The following is a 21373-nucleotide window of genomic DNA, read 5'->3' as shown; positions in this document are numbered from 1 at the left end:
CCCCCCCCCCATCCTGTAGGATTTCAGATGAGTCTGAACAGTGGTCATACCACATGTATTAAAAATATCCAGGAGACATTTATAAATCTAACGGTTTTGTTTCTATAAATTGATGTGGTGATTACCTCAGCTCCACATGAAACTTCAAAATTTGCTAAGGGAAGTCTTATTTTCCTGAAACTGAACAGAATGTACATGCTGTGGGAGGGTAGCAGGGTGATTTAAGAGGAAGATTGTTGTTTATTTCACTAGCTCATGAAACAGGACTGTTATAGGAAACTATAAAGCTTCATAGCTAAACATTTTAGTAAATTATGTTTCTTTCAAGCTTTCTCAAAAGCTCACTAAATGAATAAGTCATTCCAAATGTACTGTAGGGCAAATATCCCTATAATATACTTGCAAAATGTTAAACACATTGAAACACCAATACAGGTATTTCAAACACATTGAAACTGTTTCTATGTGCAAAACCATTACCCATTGGGTGTAATATTCATTCATGGGCTGGTGTTATGGGTATATTTGTGCTTCTTTTGCTAAAGGACCCACAGCTCTGCAATGCTTCAATACTGGGCAGAGGATAAGAAGACACCTGCAAATAATTTCTATTGAATGGTTGTAACAGCATCCTGTTGAGGTTTACATTCTACTCCTAAATCCAACCACAGCTTCACAGTTTTTAGATCTTCCTGTGCAATTCCTTTAAAAGAGATGTTTCACAATGCAGATGAGCTTATACTACACAACTCTTGCTCCTGTGTCTTTGAAGTGCCTCTTCCAAAGGATTTGCAAAGCCCTCCGGCTTCCTGCAGAAATTAGAAGTCTGCAATCTGAAATGGATATTTCCATTTTTTTCCCACCACCTCTCTATTTCTATTTATTTCAGAAGTTTTTTTCCACAGTCAAACAAACAAGTGACTTTTCACATATCAGAGTTTTTCTCTCCAATACACTATCCCTGCTTCTGATAGCGAACTTTTTCTTACAGCTTGGGACAAAACACTGGGGAATTTTTGTAGTATGCCAGAGTAAAAATGTTAACATTTTAAAACTAAAGCATTTATATACATTACATGTAATATATATTACAGTGAAATACATTATTTTCCAGTGGATTTTCAGAAATATATCCATGAATAATTTTTCAACTAACCCCTGGTGCTTTAGTTGAAACAAAACATGGTAAAAGAATGCCAATATAAATATTGACTATTAAGCATATCAATAAAGCAGGTCACATAGTTTATTTAATAACCAGTCACACAGCTTATCATGTTTTTCATACTCGGGATTGGGCATCCAAATGAAAAAGATAAGCCTGCCACATCAGTGATAAACAGAAGCAAGAGTCCAAGTGTCCTCTGACTTCTATATCAGGGGAATTACAGCATTTGTAATTGTTGTAAAATAACCAAGCATTTTTTTTTGATTTAAAAAATCAATAATAATTAGCAACATATAAGGTTAATATTTAGTAAAAAGAGGTAAATGATGAGCTTTAATAGGGAACCTACTTTTATTTATACACAAAGTGCTGTTTTTAAAGGCTAACTTATTCAAAGAATTAACCATGAATCAAATTATTTATTTGATAAAGAGAGAAATTTCATGTTAAGCAGTTCATGAAAAAATTCTATGGTTGAATTTCATCACTGGAGACTGCTGGTTTTAAATCAAACCTGAATTACATTATTACACTAACTATTCAAACTAAATAACTATTTGTCTTGGATCTTTAGGTAGAACTTCAATTAAGTAAGTAATTGTAATTTTGACTGATCTAGCTTTTGCCTGCAACCACCATAGTAAAGTTCACAAACACAAATAAGCATATTGACTTCAATGGACTGTAGAAAGTTTGCTATCAGCCTTATAAATTAATGACTCCGATGTAAACTCAAATCAAGCAATAAATATATACAAGTAGATAAGTGGTAATAAAGAGTGGCAGAATAAAGAACTATCAGCTAAGCATGCAATAATGTGTATCTAATTTGGAATATTCAGGTTCTTTTCCATATGGCAGACTTCAGCCCAACTGACAAGAAAGTCAGTTCTTGATAGCTGACAGGTTCTGTTTCTGTTGCCATTAAATCTAAAAATTCCAGTTTTATTGCCATCTAACATGATATTTCACAAAAATTCAACTACTTAATGATTCCATGGAGGTTTAGTATTCGACAATTCCACAAAAAACCTATGTTTTAGCTTCAACCTATGTGAAAATGTATGTTGTCCAATGCTAATTTATCTTCTATTGCAGATATCACAGATATGTAACAAGAATAATTCTGAAATCAGAGATCAATGCCTATTTTTATGATTAAGTCTAATATGGACAAAAAGTATATAGATTCTGAGTAAGAATGAATGTACAAATGTTGAAAGAAATCTACCAAAATGGACTTTTCTTTTAGTCAAGATCATGGATTCTGTGAAAGTTTAGACCTTTGGAGGTTGCCATCCCTATCAGGAGGCACTATTTTTTCCAGTTTTCTTGAAAATGACCTTTTCTGATTCATGACCATATGAAGAGAGATATTCAAAACTTTCTCCTTAACTATATATTTATAGGGACCCTAGTTCTGAAATACACTGTTATTGAAGATCAAAGCAGATACAAAATAACAACCCTCACAAAATTATTCACACTGCATTGTTCATTTAAACCTGGTAAACAAGGATATGCATTTCCTTTGCTGGGGTTATCCTTGTTTTTCATTCTGAATATGTTGGGAGAAAAATTGCCAGGGTGCATCAATACTTCGTAGTATTTGGTTTTCTGAGCAAATTGCAGTAATAAAATCATTTCTTCCTTATAAACCTAGCTCTTGAACAGGAATAAATTGCTTAAATTAATCAAAGAAATAGACTATGTGCCGCTTGATGAGCTTTAGCAGATTTTTTGAGGTTACAAAAATCTCAACGTAATTAGTTAAGAGCAAGCTTAACCAAATATGTTTATTTACAAACTGTTTTTTACCGATTTCCATTTCATTTCTCCAAGAAGAAGTGGCAAGTCACTTTAACTATATCTATAGTTATTTTGCTATAAATACAAGAAAAACAATCTACATATTTCACTAAAATGTTTTCAAAAAGCGATTTTAATAACATTAATACTCGTAAACATTTTATGAAGTGAAGGAGTCATCTGTTTATTAAGACATTTCAATTTGTCTTTTCAAGGGAGCAGCATCATGACTTCTATACGTTCTGTGACTCCTATAGAGCCAAATAGAGCATATCATGGCAGAGTGAAGAGTAAATATACATTTACAACAGGGGTCTTCAAACCTGGCCCTTTTATGACTTGTGGACTTCAACTCTCAGAATTCCTCAGCCAGGCACACTGGCTGAGGAATTCTGGGAGTTGAAGTCCACAAGTCATAAAAGGGCCAAGTTTGAAGACCCCTGATTTACAACAACAATCTACATACCTGATAAGTCAGTGTTACATTTGCTACCTGCTGTTCTTGACCTATTCTATGTGCCCAAACAATACATTACGTGAAAGGAGGGACGTCTAGCTGGATTTAAATTCCATTCTCCAAATTATGTTTAGAACATTTATGTACTTTCTATTGATATTTGTGGGGTTCATTTTCTGTCAAACACTAGCTGATGAGCAGATTATGCTAATGAGACTGAACAAATATACTTTATCCATGTGAAGAAGCCATGTTGTGCATGTATAATATCCAAGTAGGGCCCAAACCCATGAAAATATGAATGAGGGCAACTTGTATTGTTAAATGAAGGAATCTTATTAAAATTAGATCAGAACAGTCAATGCAATAGCTAAGCAGCTGCAATAACACTAAAAACTGAACATGAAAGACTGTATGGTAATCCCTCCCTTGTAATATTGCAAAACTGCTTTCTTTCAAGATTTTAAACATCGAAAGGAACAACGCTGCTATAAATTATCCTAGCTGACAGAACAATTGTGCACAACTCTTCAAACTCTAGATATCCAATGAAGTGGAACCAGCAATATTCTATGATGGGGGGGGGGGAGGAGAAAGGCCTATTATTTAGCTGGCAGTTTGTTTGAAATCTCAGCTGCAGTTGTCAACTCTGTTGAAAAACATGCTGGCCACTTGAGTGTCAAGAAGCTCCAACTATGTATGGGGTTCCCCTTTTCTATCCATATACCTAGGGCAGATCATAGTATTTCCAAGTGAGCAAATGGAAGTAAGAAGTAAATGATACAGAATCTTAGTTAACTTAACTGATTATTCAAAGCGCCTAAGGAAATAGTTACATTGTTTTTAGAGCTTGATTGTTCCTAAATTCCTACCTATGAATTGAGTGTGACAAGTCAAGTAAAAATTCATATCCACATGGAATGGAAACTTCTGACAAGGGCTTTCCTTTTCTCTGGCATTAAGAGTAGACCAATAAAGTAATTAAGAATCTGCTTCTCCTTTCGTAATATCCTTAAGCTTCTTCATTCTGTCAATATGACATCTGGCCTTGTTTGAAGTGTTATTTATTTTGAAAATACTGTAAACACTCTACACGAAATGTCACATTTTTGAGACATCTTAAAATATCAGTAATGCAATTCCAAGCATGCTTACTCTGATCAGTCAGCACACTGTTCAACATATGATGACATAGTGATGTCATTAAAAGTGGATGAAATATTTCAGCTTATTTTTTTCACTCTGGGAAGTTCATGGAATTAAAGGAAGTGTATGTTTTCATTTCCATCCTTAAAATTGTACCTACGCCAAAGGGGCACATGAATCAGCCATTTTGCAACTAAACTCAGCTGTATAAACTTGCTTGCTGTTGGCTCCACAAAGCTGTCTGTCATTGGCAGACTCCCTATCCCTTCTTGAGGGACAATTCATAAAACATATGCAGTAATTAATAAGTGATATAATAAATAAACAATAACCACTTAGTTTTCTGTTGGCAAAAAAACAGCATTAATAAAGCTCTGTCTTGGCATTTATGAAAATTGAGTTGTATAACAAATTTAAACCATAACATGGTGGCACAGTGGTTAGAATGCAGTACTGCAGGCTAAGTCTGTGGACTGCTGGCTGCCAGCAGTTCAGCAGTTCGATTCTCACCAACTCAAGGTTGAGTCAGCCTTCCAAGGTCAGCCTTCCAAGTAAAATGAGGACCCAAATTGTTAGGGGCAATATTCTGATTCTGCAAACTGCTTAGAGAGGGCTGTAAAGCACTGTGAAGTGGCATATAAGTCTAAATGCTATTGATATTATTATCTATGGTTGTATAGTGTGGTTTGTATGCATTAGCTATAATCTATGATTAGATAGGAAAGATAAAATTCAGCTCACAATTTGCTGAATTAAAAAAATGCACTTTATATCTATACTGTTCTTTAGTGCAGGGTCCCAACCCCCAGTCCATGGACCATGACCGGTTTGTGGCCTACTGGCAACTGGTCCACACAAGCGGGGCGCAAGCTTGGGATTAGGTAGAACATGCAAAATCATCCCCTCCCCCCCCAATCCGCCGAGCCAGAAAGATGGGTGACCGCTGTTTCAGTGCAGAGATATCCACTGATATCTCTGCATTGAGTATTTATTACAAAGATATATACTAAAATGCAACGGGCCATTTACTTTTGTAGAAATAGTTATAAAACTGGCAAAGAACAATGTCTTTTATCACAGCTAATTGCTTCAAACTGCATGTCTTTTTAAAAAGTACTCGCATTATTTCCAGTGGTATGTAACTAAAGCTAGATCTTTTGTGGGGGAAAAAATAATAATAAAATGTGATTTTATTTCTATTATTAGCATGCCTAGAAAACCTGAACCTCAACTCCTTGAACATTTATCAATTGCTAAAAAGCAAAGAGAGAAGTAGTGGAAGAAATGGGCTGAGGACATGGCTTCCCTCTCACCTTCTTTTGCCCATTTAGCGGCAAATGGCAATATTATATTAGTGATGGGATTTCAAGAGATGCACCTGCATTATTCTGTAACTAAAACCACAGGATATGGTTTAGTCTAGATCAGTGGTGGCGAACCTATGGCACGGGTGCCAGAGGCGGCACTCAGAGCCCTCTCTGTGGGCACGCACGCTGTCGCCCCAGTCCTAGGCCTTCAGCTGGGTTTTATAAAACCTTTTCGCTTTAGGCCTTTAGGTGTGCAAAAAAAAAAAGGTTCAATCAGTCAATTTCAACTTGCAGGGAAAAAAAAGATCTTGCAAAGTTGGAATTGATTGAACTTTTTAGTCCCACCCAGTCTGCCATTACCACCGCAGCCACGCCTACCCAGTGGGCCACACCCACCCAATGGGCCACACCCACCTGGCACTTGACGATGCATAAGTGGGTTTTGGGTTGCAGTTTGGGCACTCAGTCTCTAAAAGGTTCGCCATCACTGGTCTAGATGTTTCTATGCAAAGTTCGCAGGCTGGAAAAAACATGTTTCTCAGCAGAAATAGCTTCCACTGCAGCAGACATTTTTGTGGCCAGGAAAATAAGGCAAATGAAAAAGGAGCAGCAGTTAGAATGCTGCAGCAAAATAATGTCTGGGCCCATTCTGAGCCTGTTCTGAGAACTAAGCTATTTTGCTTGATTATTTTCTTTAAAAACAAAAAAAAACAAAACCCCCAAAACAAAACATTCTGATGGTTGGGATAGAACTAAACATGGCTTTTAAGTTCTCCCTATTAGGAATAGCTCTTCCCATTAAAGTCCAGGTCAGACTATCCTATGAATAAATTAAATGACACTTTAGAATTTCCCAGTGTTTCAATTTTAGTTGATAATTGCTTTAATTCCCCTTTTCCTCATTCTTTCTTTTTTTTGGGGGGGGGGAGAATTAGAATTGTTCCCTAATTTTACTTGTAGTGATTCATATAAAAAGTGGTGGCAATTTACCACTTTTTAGAAATAGCTAAACTGAAACTATTACTGCCTAGGAATATTATGAAAATTTCATATCCTTCACTAATTTTAATAAAGTAAAAGCAAATAAAAGTTTTTTTATGTTCTGAAAAGCACACCAAATATAATAACAGGGAATTTATTACCAGTTCCAGCTATTCACATGGAGATTAAACAAGAATTGCACAGGACCCCAACACTGTGCTCTTACATAGCACTAATTAATTTTAAGTGGTTCTAAATTAAAAAAGTTCCCAGAGAATTCCTTTCTTTACAGTATCACGCATCATATACACATTAATCTTCAATAGACTTGGATAAATATCTTTGTACATAGTTGTTCCAAGCTTCTGATCCAAGGACTGGATGTGAGAACCACCTTTGCTTGAAGTTATTTCTCAACTTCAAATTGTATTTGAAATGGGTTCTAAACTTGTTTTGCTTTGAGAGAGTTTTTCCCCCTCCAAAAAATGGAAAAAAATCAGCTGCATGCAAATATCTTATGTAACTATTTTAATTGCAGCCAGTTTTGAATTTAGCTCTTTAACAGTCTATTTGTACCACCACTCAAATACTCTGGAAACAGTACTTGTAATACAGAATAATATATACAATATTAAGCATGGCCAACACAGTCTTCATATAATAAAGTAACTGAAGGGATAATATTGCTTGTTGTTACCTTTGTTCCTTAAAGTGAAAACTTTCTAGTAGAAATAGTCTGACTGCTTCCTCATAACATCTTCTCAATCTATCAATGATAGATTCAATGTAGAATTCTCAACCACAATAGCAACTCATGTAAGCCACTGTTCCTTTTCTTTGCTATATTTTTCAGACCACTTGTGAGTTAGTTCCAGATAGATATTTGGTTTATGAGGCTGATAATCCAGATAAGTTGTCACATCAGTCTTTTTAGGAATGGCGTTTTCAATCTGAGTCCCTTCGTGCCATTCATTGAAAGAGGTGATGGAAATGATTTCAGGTCGTACTAGAAGCGCAGCACTGAATGCCGTCTCGTAATATTTCCCATTGACACGATTGCGTGTGTTGTGATTGTTCCATGGTCGGATGCTGGTATCTATGTACCCTGGGCCCACACTTGGAATAAACATTAAGTTTTTTATGTCACAGAAAGCTTTCAAACTGGGCCAGTTATGATGGCTTGAACCATAAGAGAAACCATTTGTGGCAAAATAGGTGTAAATCCCATCAAAGCCACTTCGATGGATTTCATGTTTATGTTTTTCTTCTACAAGAAGGGCAATGAATAAGCTGTCATAGGGTGTATTACGTATACTTTGAGATCCTGATACCGTGAGCAGATTTGCCCACATTTCTGGGATTGTGATGTAAGAATCATAAACATAGAACATGGGAAGGGTTCTACCTGTACTGACTTTATGTCTGTAAAAAGCTGGATGGCCTCCATATCTAAAAGCAAACAAGCAAAAAAAGAAAGTGAATGGTCCATATATATTTCTAATAGTTTTAAAAATTACTCTTCCTACCTCTCAATTATTTCATTTCAAGTGTCATTACTAGCATTACATAGATCTTTAAACACAATTAACTGCAACTCAGCAAAACAAATTTAATAAATGTAGCCTTATTAGGAAGATAAAATTACTAAATTGCTCTGCTTGCAATCCCCTATTTGTTGCTACATGACACAGTAACAAAAATGACAACAATGATATTAAATATTGTGAATTTGAATAAAAAGGATGGGAGTTCAGGTTATTTTAACGAGAACTGTGTTTACTGACGAGGAGTCAATGTTCAATTGATAAACCACCATGAAACATATAGATAATATGAGACAGAATAAAATTATCATATTGATATCCAAATATTGCACTAAGTTCTTACTTGTCTATAATATACTTGACATTGCTGTACATGCTGCGATCATCTCTGTCTTTATATGGCTCAATATGGAAAGTGACCTGAAACATAACAAGGATTTTTTTTTGTTAAAAAAATGGAATGTCTCAAAAGAGCAAAGAATCCTGAAGTCAGTAGCCTATATCCTCCCCTCTATTTCTGAAGAATAGAAATTTTATTTGATATTTGCATATAGTAGAAAAAGAAGGGAAAAGAGGGGGGGGGAAACTAAAGGGAGAGAAACTTTTAGTTCTTTACATGGGAATGGAGTTTGTCCTGTTGTCACCCAGCACAGATTGATTAGAAAATGGAAAGCATAGCCATTTGATAGAAACACAGAATAAAATATCAATTAATTTTTTGCTTTATACATTTAATTAATTTCTGTGGCCACCATTCTCAAATAAGTGACTCTGAACAGCAAACAATCCTAAAGACAATTAAAAACAATTACAGTCTAATGCAACAATATATATGGTGGTCATTATTAACTAAACCAGGACAAAAGAGCTGGCAGACGACACCCAACAGAAAGTTAATAGCTCTTTAGTAGTAAAATTATGTTTTCCTCTGCTGAAAAATCACCTAAAGACAATGCTATAATGTTTTAAATTTGCCCACAGAAAGAGAAAATATAAGCACATTGCCAACTCCAATCTGAAGAGCAAATTTAAATGTGCCAACAGTGAAAAGGGAAATGTGGCTGGAATTTCAAATGATCAAGAATCTCACTGTCATTGCCATTTCTGATTCATTTTTCAGGCATAACTGCCCAATAGTTTCAAAGCCTTGTGCAAAACTGTTGCGGCACTGAGACACCTAATATTAAATTCACTAGATAATTATTTTATCAGAGAAACAGCAATTCAAGAAGTTAATGTCTCCAGGAAAAAAAATATGTATTGATTTGCAAGAAATGCTTAAATTATTAAATGTTCAGTTTTAATTAGTGTTGGGATCAATTTTAGAGTTTGGGCAGTTCAAATTATTAAATTTTCCAGTTCAGCAATTTATACCTGAGTATGTAATTGGATTTACCTTATTAGCAAATAATTTTCCCCAACACATCTGCCCTGCCTCCCTAATCAACCTTATCCTGGCAATAATGACAATTTACTACTAAAGAGGCTACGTTGACTATTTTCTTCACACAGTTTCTAGCCTTCATACATGTAGTTTATATTTTACTCAGAATCTGGGACAGAACAGTTTCGTCTCCAATTCTGGGTTGAGAAAAAAATATTTGAAAAATATTTTAATATTTTAATAATCTAATTATGCTTAGATTTAAGGAATCTTAGATTACTCAAACAAATGCATTTTTTTAATTTTTGCATTTTTTTAAAGGCAGTCATTATTTTAGTTTTGATGGAGGACAATTCTTTTATTTTCAAAAGAATTAGAAGGCACCGTTCCTAAGGCCAAATTTTGGGATGGAAAAACTTTTAATTTTATTTTATAATATGGATTAGAAAATAGAAATCTGTCTCACACCAAGCCAGGCCATTGGTTTACCTAACACAATACAATCTGGGGTGTATGGTAGCAAATCTTCAGGATATATTGGGGATGTTTGATTCAAAACATGGATCACAAGCCCAATTTCAATAGGAAATTATAACATAATATTTTTAGAATATTTATAGAAAGTATAATAAACTATACTTTTATGTAATAAGGCACAAAAAAACCGTTTGTTCGGTTTGTAGCATACCACTGGAATCCTGTGTATATATTATTTATTTATGAAATTTACAGATTGCCACAATCTGTACAACTCTGGGTATCTTATAGGATACAAGAATAAAACAATAAAGATACAGAATTTGTATCTTTATTGTTTTATTCTTGTATCCTATAAGATATATAAACCAAAAACAAATCTGGAGAAAAAGAGTAGTCAGTTAAGTAATCAAAGCAAAGGGTTATAAGTTGCACCTCAACTCGAAAACAAGTTCCACTAAATTAAGTGTACGTCTATATTTATCTGAGGATGTTTGCTTTGAATTAAAGTTGGGGGTTAATTCTGAGAAGACGACTTATAACTGCTTCAAGTTCTAACTTGACCGGAACAAAACTAAAATTCATTTAATAGATAAGACTGTCTCACAATCAGTCTGAATATATTTAACTTATGGAAGGTAACAACATCGCATTTGGCCAACAGTCGTTTGCTGAAATAAATTATTGATATATAATAATAATAGTAATAATAATATAAATATGACCACTGAGAACTAGTCCAATTGAGTTCAATAGAATTTACTCTGAGAGAAATGAATATAAAATATCAACACATTTTGTTTCTATAACAATGCTGACTATTTTATTCAACTCATTACAACTAGTTTCTACAAATCTGAAATTTCAAATACTATACCTTTAATTTATACTTGTGTGCAATATCCAAAATTATAGGCACAAGGCCATCAGTGGGCTCTCCATTTTCATCAGCCATAACAGGTGGGTACCAGGAAAGAGCCAATACCCCTAAGAAATAAAACATTTATTATTATTATTATTATTATTATTATTATTATTATTATTATTATTATTATTATTATTATTATTATTATTATTATTATTATTATTATATTATTATTATTATTATTATTATTATTATTATTATTATTATTAATTTGAATTGACACCCTCTGAATGTTTTTTTTTAAATCTCACACAATGAATAATCACATTTTGAAGCTTTTATTTAAAGTTTCCTATAAGCCACTTCAGTTATAATAGGCTGCTGACGTGTGGACCGCCACAGGGCTCAGTGCTGTCACCTCTCTCCTGCTTAACATCTACATGAAGCCTTTGGGCGAAATCATCTGTTGACATGAGGTTGGGTATCATTAATATGCTGATGATACCAGCTGCACATTTCAACCTCAAGCTGACCAAGGAAATGCTGTCAAAGTCTTTTTCCCAGCATCAAGGACTTTCTATCTTTTGTTTGAAACTGGATAGCATTTTCCAAAAATCACAATTTGAGGGTTCTCCTGGACTCAATTCCTACTCAAAGAGCAGGTGGCAGCTGTCTCTAGGAAGGCCTTTGCCTAGATTCATCTGTTGCACCACTGCACTCTTTTTCATAACTGGGAATCTCTTCTCATAGTCACTAATGATTAGTCACTAGTGTCAATAATGATATAGTCACTAACGATATAATCATAGTCACTTCCCATTTGAACTACTGCAATGCGCTCAATATAAGGATGCCCTCAAAGACCACTTGGAAACTACAGCTGGTCTAGAAGGCAGTAATGAAGGCAGAGACTGGTGTTCTAAATTCTCTCTGGTGTATGAGGTACATTGGTTGGCAATTCAGCTTCCAGGTATAATCTATGTTGCAGTTTGTAACAAACAAAGTCTTACCAGGTTTAGGGCACAACTACTATCACTATCTGGGTGACTGCCTTCCTCTCATTGTTTCTGCCTGTCCTCTAATATATGAAAGAGTGGACTGGCTGACTGGCCGTACTCAGCATGTGGGCCTCAATGGAACTGCATCTTACATGGAGGGAAGTGTGTAGTGGGGTGCCCCAGGGCTCTGTTTTGGGCCCAGTGCTCTTCAACATCTTCATCCAATGATTTGGATGAGGGGATAGATGGGGAACTCATCAAATTTGTAGACGACACCAAGCTGGCAGGAATAGCTAACACTTCAGAAGATAGGCTTAAGATACAGAAGGATTTTGACAGACTTGAACATTGGGTGCTATCTAACAAAATGAAGTTCAATTGTGAAAAAGTAAGGTTCTACATTTAGGCAAGAAAAATCAAGTGCACAGGTACAGTATAGGTGGTACCTTGCTCAATAGTAGTAACTGAGAGAGGGATCTTGGAGTCCTAGTGGACAATCACCACTGCAGCATCCAACGGTTACGATTTATGATTTTTCCTATCATCCTCCTGCAAGCACTGTCAATGGGGAAGCTTACAGGAAGTCAAAAGTCACAGTCATGTGAAGTCCCCACTTTATGACCAACAGTGATTTGCTTCATAATGGTAATTGGGGACTATTGGAACTGCTCTTGCTAACTATCAAATGATGTTGTATTTTATGACTGCATAATTTAGCAAAGAAAAAAGAAAAAAAATCCGGTCCCAATTAATGTTATTAAATGAGAATTACCAATACTAAAACCATTGAAATACAATAATAGAGAGTAAAATAAATAAATAAATGAATGAATACACAAAAAAGATGGACGGGAAAGTAGTGAAGGGGTTTCACTCTATTTTGCTAAGCCCTGAGTGAAGAACCAGGTCTTCAAGGCCATTCAAAACACTAGCATTGGGGGGAGGACCTCTGGATCTTTGGGGAAGATCACCCTAGAAGGAAGACACTGGTACAGAGAAAGCATGCTTCCTGGGTCCTAACAGATGGCATTGTTTAATTGAAGGAGCCTGGAGCAGATCAATCCTGATGAAACTGGGAGAGAGGCAGTCCCTCAAGTAATCTAAACCAGGGGTCCCCAACCTCTGATTCATGGGCCTTGGCATTCCAGAAACCGGGCCACGGAAACAAGCGAAGCCCCATCCACGGGATGCAGGCAGCACACAAAACAATACCTCTCTGATCCATGGAAAAAACTCTCTCCATGGAACTGGTCCCTGGTGCCCAAAAGGTTGGGGACCACTGCTCTACGCCAGGGGCCCCCAACCATGGCAACTTTAAGACCTGTGGACTTCAACTCCCAGAATTCCCCAGCCAGCTATGCTGGCTGGGGAATTCTGGGAGTTGAAGTCCACAGGTCTTAAAGTTGCCACGGTTGGGGACCCTTGCTCTATGCCATGTAGTGAAGTTACAGGTCACTACCAGCACCTTGAATCTCACCAGGATGCAAACTCACAATCCACGGCAGCTCACAAAGCAGAGGTGTTACTGAGGTATTATTCACAAAGCTGAAGTGTTACTGAGGTATGTCCATTATTGCTCCCACCACTGCATAAAGCAAGCAAGCAAGCAAGCAGTTTGTTTTAGGAGAGTTTTCTGAGAATGAGGAAGGGAAATGAAAAAAGCTATGGAAGGTGATTAAATTGGTCAGAAGGCGACTAAACTGCCTGGAAGGATGAGGTGGAGATTGCAAGGCTGCGAAAGGAGGCTGAAAGCAAGCAAGCAGAAAGGAAGCAAAGGGATGTAGGACAGAGACATGATGGGTTTTGGGGGGGGGCAGGTAGGGGCTGGCGAGGGGAAAAGAGATGGAATACTTACCAATGGATGCTAATCTCATTTGCTTCATGTGAGCTTCTATGACAGATGGGTCTCTAGAGCTATAAGGTCCAAGTTCTGGGTAGAAGCTTGATCCAATGTCTTCTGGAGGATTGTGCCTGCCTTTTGGATAACCACTTGCAATTTTTGGATCCCAATGGGTCAGTAATGGGTGGTTCCAGTGAATATATTTTCCATCAAATTGTGGAGTCCCATACCAGCTGTAGTAAAATACATGGAAATTATAATTTGGAGGAGGTAGCTCTTCCATTTTTCTTACAGAAGTTGTAGATGTTTTGAGATTCACCGGTAGAGGGTGAACGCTTTTGGTCCGCGTGAAGCTGTCTTCTTTTGCTCCCTTATGCAGACTGAACTTCTTTTTTAAATGTGTGGTCTGTTGCTGAAAATCTGGTAACAGGCCAAGACCAAATGGATCTCCAAACCCAACTCTTTCTGGTCTCAGAGTTTTCAGTGCCATCATTATAGAGCAAATAAATAAAATAAAAAGCAGCAAAACGATGCATGTTCTCCTGCGAAATCTTGCCATGATATCATGGTAGTTCAGGACAGCGGTAGGAAGCGTCCAGCTGTTTGTAAACAAGAAAAAAAAAACATGACCATAGAGCTTTAAATTTTGCAACCAACTAAAACAAATTCACACTAACATGGTAGAATTAGTTAATATTTATATATGACCTACAATTTCCTAAGCTCTGAATTACGTCTTAACATAGGAAAAATCGAACTGATTTATGTTGAGCCTATCATGTCATCTAGATCAATACTATCAGTATTGATCACAGTACTCCAGTTCACTTTTTCATGTTATGATCCATTAATTCCATAAAAAAAAAATCAGTCTTCCCCAACCCCCATGATAGAAGCAAAAATAATACTTTTTGTAAGGAAGACATTAATATTACAGATGCAGCATGTTGAGTTTAATTATCTAATTATTCCTTCCAACTCTGTTTTATAATTTCGGGATATTAAGAAATTGCTATGTGGGATATTTTTACTGTTGACTTTAAAACATAAACTAAAATAATAATTCCATTAGAAGCGGAAAGGCAAAGCAAAAAGAAGTTAAGAAGGAGCTGACTTAGGGAGATATTTGTTGTTTTGCAAAAAAAAAAAAAGCATTAAGGATGGAAAACAACAAAACAAATGGTGCTTCTAGCTGTTGCTTGCAAAAGAAGCTAATAATACATGAAAGAACATAATCGGGGCTTAGGGTTGCAAATAGAAAGATTGAGGATAGTGATGTTTAACAGCAGAGGGGCAATGGAGTAAAGCTCTTCCTCATTTTATCAGTCTCCATCCCTGGTCATTCATTCATTCATTCATTCATTCATTCATTCATTCATTCATTCAGTCAGTCAGTCAGTCAGTCAGTCAGTCAGTCAGTCAGTCAGTCTTCCCTTGCTTCTTGCAGCTGCTTGCAAAGCAGTTCAACAAACTGTTCAAACGAGTATGTGAAAGGAACTGGAAGCTGTCATCTGAAATTGGAATAGCTCAAAGCCCTTCTCAAGCCTGAATAACTAGGAAATGCTTCCCATTGTTGAGGTGTATATGCACTATCTCATCTAAACAGTATCCCAGGGTACCTGAAAATGTCTCAGACTGATCTGCTAGGATGGGGTAATGAGGAGATTGGAGGCAAGGAAGTCCAGAAGTACAAATTCAGTGTTGTGCATTTTCAGTGCAAGGCCCGCTCCCTTTGTTTATGTGTCATGAACGCCAGGGATCTTGTGGCACAGTGCAACAACGTTTTGTTCATTATTCACCCGTATGGGATCTTCTGCACATAAAGCAGCTGTTCTAATATTGAGACAAGGAACCCTTTATCTTTAAAAGATAAAACAGTCCCAACCTAGGACAATGTCTAACAGGTTGAAAGAAAAAGCAAAGAGAATAAGAAAAGAACACAAAAGTGAAAACAGGCACGGTTCTTCATTGGCTAATGAAAGAAGACTGGTCTTCTGTTTGCCATGTTCTCAATAAGTTTATTGCCTCCCATGATCTCCTGGCTGACATAACTCTTTTTATTTCTATAACCTAAAATACCTCATTCAGATATAGAGATATAGATAGGAACATCTTGATAAAACAATGCATTTATTCAAGAGCAAAAAAGGTGCTAAGACTTGTTTTCAAACAATATATGCACTTTTTACAAGACACATCTTCATATCTTTTATTCTGTTATCCTGTTAATTAAAATTGACAGATAAGAGATTATTTTTTACATATTTGATCCTATCGAATCATTTTCCAACAAGAAAACAAACCTCAAATTTAGCTTACATGGTGCATTGGGGAAAGTATGTTAGACATATCCCCTCCACCCAAATAATGATTTAGGAATACATCTGTGTCTCTGAAGCATGTGCTATTTGAATTTCTACCTTGACGCTGAGCACAATTCTGCCTTCCCCATTATTAGCATTGTGAGGAATGAAGAGGATGGGAAAGTCAGAAACCATTTATGGGATGTGATTTCTCTGACAACAAGAACCACTGTAATACAAACATATACCCTTAGCTCAGTGATGGCGAACCTTTAAGAGACTGAGTGCCCAAACTGCAAGCCAAAACCCACTTATGCATCATCGAATGCCGAGTGGGTATGGCCCATTGGCTGGGTGTGGCCAATTGGGTGGGCGTGGCTGTGGTGGTAACGGCAGACTGGGTGGAACTAAAAAGTTCAATCAATCAATTCCAACTTTGCAAGATCTTTTTTTTCCTGTGAGAAGTTGAAATTGACTGATTGAACCTTTTTTTTTTTTTGCACACGGCGTCGGAGGCCTAAAGCGAAAAGGTTTTATAAAACCNCTAGGGGTATTTTAAAGGGGTTTTAAATTAAATTTTTAGTAGAAGCGGCCAAATCTGAATAGTTATTTTTAATCTTTTTTAAATTTTGTATTGTACTGTACCATTGTTTTAAACTGGCTGTAAGCCGCCCTGAGTCCTCCGGGAGAAGGGCGGGGTATAAATTTAATAAAATCAAAATCAAATCAAAATCAAAATCAAATCAAATCTCTATTCTGGAACATATCTATTTTACTATCTGGATTGTAACGTGGAGATAAGATGCAAAGGGACGAAGAATTTCCATACATTTGTCTATCCACCCAGTTTATATTGCTACCCAACTAGTCATTCTAACTCTGGATGCCTAACGAGTTACAAACAAGTAAAAAAATGAAAGCCACGACAAAACCCCAGAAGTCAAATGCAAAACATAACATGCCTAAGCCAACCACGATCAATCATTCCCTTAACCTTTAAAGAACGAGCTCATCTAAGACCCTGGCCTAAGGCCTGGAGGACAAGCCAGGTTTTCAAAGCTTTATGAAAGGCTTGCAGGGCCAGACATATCTGAATTTCCTAGGGCAGAAGCTATGGCAAAGGAGAACACCTTCTGAGTCCTCTTAGATGGCATGTTTTCATACAGCACACCCAAACCATGCCCGCTCTGTTGGATCTTATGGGATGAAGCGAAATAACCGGAGACAGATGATTCTATAATAACCTAGTCCTGGGTCATGAAGGACTTTGTAGCTGGAAATTAACATGTTGTATTGTATTTGAAAATCTACTGGGAGCTACTGCAGCTCATGAAGCACTAGTGTTATATGGGTGTGCCATGATGCAACGTAAGTACTTACAGTTGTAGTTTTCAAGTGCTTTTTTTAAATCTCACCTTTATTATTTTTATAAATAGCTCAAGGCAGGAAACATACATAATACATATTCTTTCTCTTATATTCCCCGTAATAGCAACCCTGTGGATTGGACTGAGAGAGGGACTGGCTCAAGGTCACTCTGCCAGCTTTCATGCCTAAAGCAGGATTAGAGCCCACAATCACCTGATTTCTAGGCCAACAGCTTAACCACTACATCAAACTGATTTTCAAGGGTAGTTTTGTACAGAACATGTTGCAATAGTGCAAATGGGAGGTGATGAAGGCATGAAGGCTTATGAGCAGGGAGTCCTGATTAAGGAAAGTTAAGGAACTGGCACACAAACTGGATTTGGTCAAATGCCCTCCTGGCTATGGCCATGTACTCTTCCAACAGGAGCTGAGACTCCAAGAGAAACCCCAAATTATGCACTAATTCTGTCTTGGAGAGTGATAATATATACAGAATTTTAAGGACAATTTCTTCAGTTGGTTTACTTCTGTAATTCAACATTGTTCAGAATTCTGATTTTTGTTTAAATGTAACACTATAATGATTGCTTACAGTATTAAAACTTATTCAACTGTAAAATAATTTGATCATTAAGCAACATAAATCAAAGTTTCAAATCTGTTGTTTCTTTTTTTCCAAATTAGTATTTCACTGAGATTCAATGTTTTATGTATTTTTATGATAGTTACATTATTTTAAAGGTGTAATAAATAGTGTGGAAAAATATAAAGCATAATGGACTGAATGTTGAGATAAAAGAGAATAGCTTATTCTCCACACAGAATAAGCAACATCAGTGATGTTAGATTTACATTTAAATATAATCTATTATCATGAAATATTTGTCACAAAAGTACATACTCCACAAAGAAAGGCAGAATATAACTCATTTATCTTTGACAATTTTACCTCTGCTAAAAGCCAGGAGAAATTAGATTAGATAAAGAGAAGTTGAATGTTTTCCATGTGTACTTTCTAAGCTAGTATAAACACAGGGGGATGGAGAAATAAGAGTTGTTATGGATGTTCAAAACATAAACATTTAATGATCAATCCCTAGTGATCTACCATTTAGTTTCAGGAAGGCTAGAAGTCAGCAAATCTGCCTATAACTTGTGCTTTATTAAGTTCCAAAAAGTACGTAGCAGTCACAGTGACAAAATTGAAGCTAATGTTGGGCCTCATTAACAGAATATCAGGTTTTCTTCATTTATTACATATCTGCATTTACTCTCCATGTTCATCCAAAGCAGGTTTACAATATGTTACAAGTAATGCAATATAAGGTCTTAGTTTTGAGATTATTTCAGATCTCCCAAATTCCCAGGCAACATAGTCAACAAAAATGTAACTAAGGAAGTTAATGCAATATGTATGTAGAACATAAAAATGATAATTTGAATATGTAGAAAAACAAGGTTAACTCTGAGATCTTCCACTAACATTATAGCGTTCACCAGCAGAACATGAAAGATAATTCTTCTGCTTCAGAGGATTGAGGGAAGCAATGTTATGCACAAGAAAAATACTGGAAGAGTAACTTTATGCAATAATACAAATTCAAACAGACATTTTAGATATATCAAATTTATGTATCATATATATAAATGTTGGATCCTGCAACATTTTAGATATGATATAAAATGTTATTTTATCAGATAAGCTTCATCAGTGATATATTAAACTCATCTTTGATATTATGCCTCAATGATCTTCTGTAACATGTACAATGTAATACCTAGCATAATGAACACCTCTAAAATTTATGAACAGAAAAAAAATCTCATATTGCTCTTAGCTGGCATGGCAACTGCAAGAAATAAAATGAATTAAAAATTTCCTATCTTCCCACAGCCCCGGAGCTTGGCCTACCAATGTCTAGCCAGGTGGGTATTCTGGAATATGAACAACGGTGAAATCTTGACTGCTCCAGAATGAATACAAGATCCCAAGATTATAGTGCCTTGCAATTAGCTAATGGTTAAGGAATAAATTCTTTACCGAGGGTTGGGTAAATGCCTACATTTTATTCATTGGTGTAATTGATTAATTAATTAAAATGATAATTTTCATTAGAATCATATAGCATTTTGGATTCCAAGGCAAAATAGTGCTTTGAAGCTCAGAGGAGTATTCTCTACCACTTCTTAAAGCAGTTGTGTGTTGCGCTGAGGTCATGAGGCTGCAGCTGCCCCACAAATCCATGAAAATATGGACTTGCAGTTTGATGCTATTGTAAGAGAAGAACCTGTTATGGTGGCAAAAAATAAAGAAGTAGTACAATATAAAATGTGCTAGAGGAGAAGGCGCTAGTATCAGACTGATTCTACATGAATGTCCCTGTCTTTTCTGAAGCACCTTTTTCTCTTCAAATCTAAAATGTTGCATAGCCCTAATCTCTACCACACTTTTCCGATATTCATGAGACACACATCAAGTCTTTAAAAGGCCAGGAGATCTTTCGATACAAAGCTAGACATAATCAAGGTTGGGTCCCAATCGCGCTCTCGTGTTGGGAAATTGACCTTGGCTGATCTTGAAATGCACTTCTTCAAGTTCAGCTGCCTTTGGAAACAGTGAAATGCATTGCTCCTTATTAGCAGATGAAAGGGAGACCACTAAGAAATCCCAGGCTATAGGACAGAACTGGAAGTCCAGAAGAATACCCAGGAAGAAGGTAAGGGCAAAAAAGCCTTTCTTATGGAGAAATTCAGGAAGTCGTCAAGAACAGAGCAGGATTTGAGAGACCTGATCTTACCTCTCCAGATAACTCTGGCCCCGACACACACACACAACGCTGATATTCAAGTAATCACCCAAGCTGAGTAACCGATATCTGGCCTAATTATTTCTCGGCACAGCCAGCCCAAAGGCGCCTGTTTGCTGCTTTTAATAGCTCTGCACCTGACCGAGAAGCCCTTCACTCGAGATACCCGCAGGGGCTGCACAGGCGGAGGTTGGGGCGCTCCCTCCCCGCAACGGATGGGCAGAGGGGGATCTATCCTCCCCCGAGGACTCCCCGCCCCCTCCGTGTTATCCCTGGGCAAACGGGCTAATGGGAAGACCGCAGGAGAGGAGGCGGCGGAGGCATCCGCAGCAACAGGAACAAGCGCTACCCCTCACGCCTTTCGCCTTGCTACTCACCCGTCTGCAGAACCGGACTGAAAAGTTCAAGCAAGGATTCGAAAGAAGGGGAGGGGAGCGGAGGGGAGGAGGGGGGGGGATTTAAAATGGACCGATCGTGGGGGAAAGACAGGCTCAGGGTTACCAGCCTCCTTTCGGAATTGGCTCCCCCTAGCTTGAGGTTGTCCTCTCCATCGGAGCATGCGCAGTTCCCAAGGTAGAAGGCACGTTGCCCTTAACTCCAGGAAAGCAGTAAAGTTACTCTGATCACGCCTCTCTTTCTGTGGCACAACCGAACTATCTTTAGGCTGTTTCTTGTCCGGAAGTGTTAGGACTCGGGTTGAGTTCGCAGGCGTGAGGATTTAATTTTCTCGCCAAGCGTCCCTTCGCGGGCATCTTGATAAAGTGTTCAGAAGTCCACTGTGGCTTTTTACCTCCATGGAAAGGCGAAGATGTCATCTTCACTACTCATTGTTATCCATTCTTGCAGAGAAAAAACTCGCAAGCTGTGACATTCCTTACTTTTATTCCTAATGCCGTGTGCGAGTTCACGTGTGTTGGAC

General features: G+C 37.1%; 1 protein-coding gene across 1 annotated transcript; it reads right to left on the bottom strand.

The window, feature by feature from the left end:
- Window positions 1–7381: 7381 nt before the first annotated feature.
- On the bottom strand, window positions 7382–20848 carry MANEA (mannosidase endo-alpha). Its single transcript, XM_015823772.1, has 5 exons — window positions 20832–20848; window positions 13992–14575; window positions 11151–11260; window positions 8756–8832; window positions 7382–8317 (listed from the first exon to the last, which is right to left on the bottom strand). The coding sequence occupies exons 2-5, from the start codon at window positions 14533–14535 to the stop codon at window positions 7681–7683; spliced, it is 1368 nt and encodes a 455-aa protein (XP_015679258.1). The 5' UTR covers window positions 14536–14575; window positions 20832–20848; the 3' UTR covers window positions 7382–7680.
- Window positions 20849–21373: the final 525 nt, after the last annotated feature.

This window comes from Protobothrops mucrosquamatus, unplaced genomic scaffold (genome assembly GCF_001527695.2).
Source record: "Protobothrops mucrosquamatus isolate PMUCROS unplaced genomic scaffold, P.Mucros_1.0 scaffold1979, whole genome shotgun sequence".
NCBI classification, from domain to species: domain Eukaryota; kingdom Metazoa; phylum Chordata; class Lepidosauria; order Squamata; family Viperidae; genus Protobothrops; species Protobothrops mucrosquamatus.
Note: the sequence above shows the minus strand (reverse complement) of the source record. Positions and strands in the feature narration are given on the sequence as shown.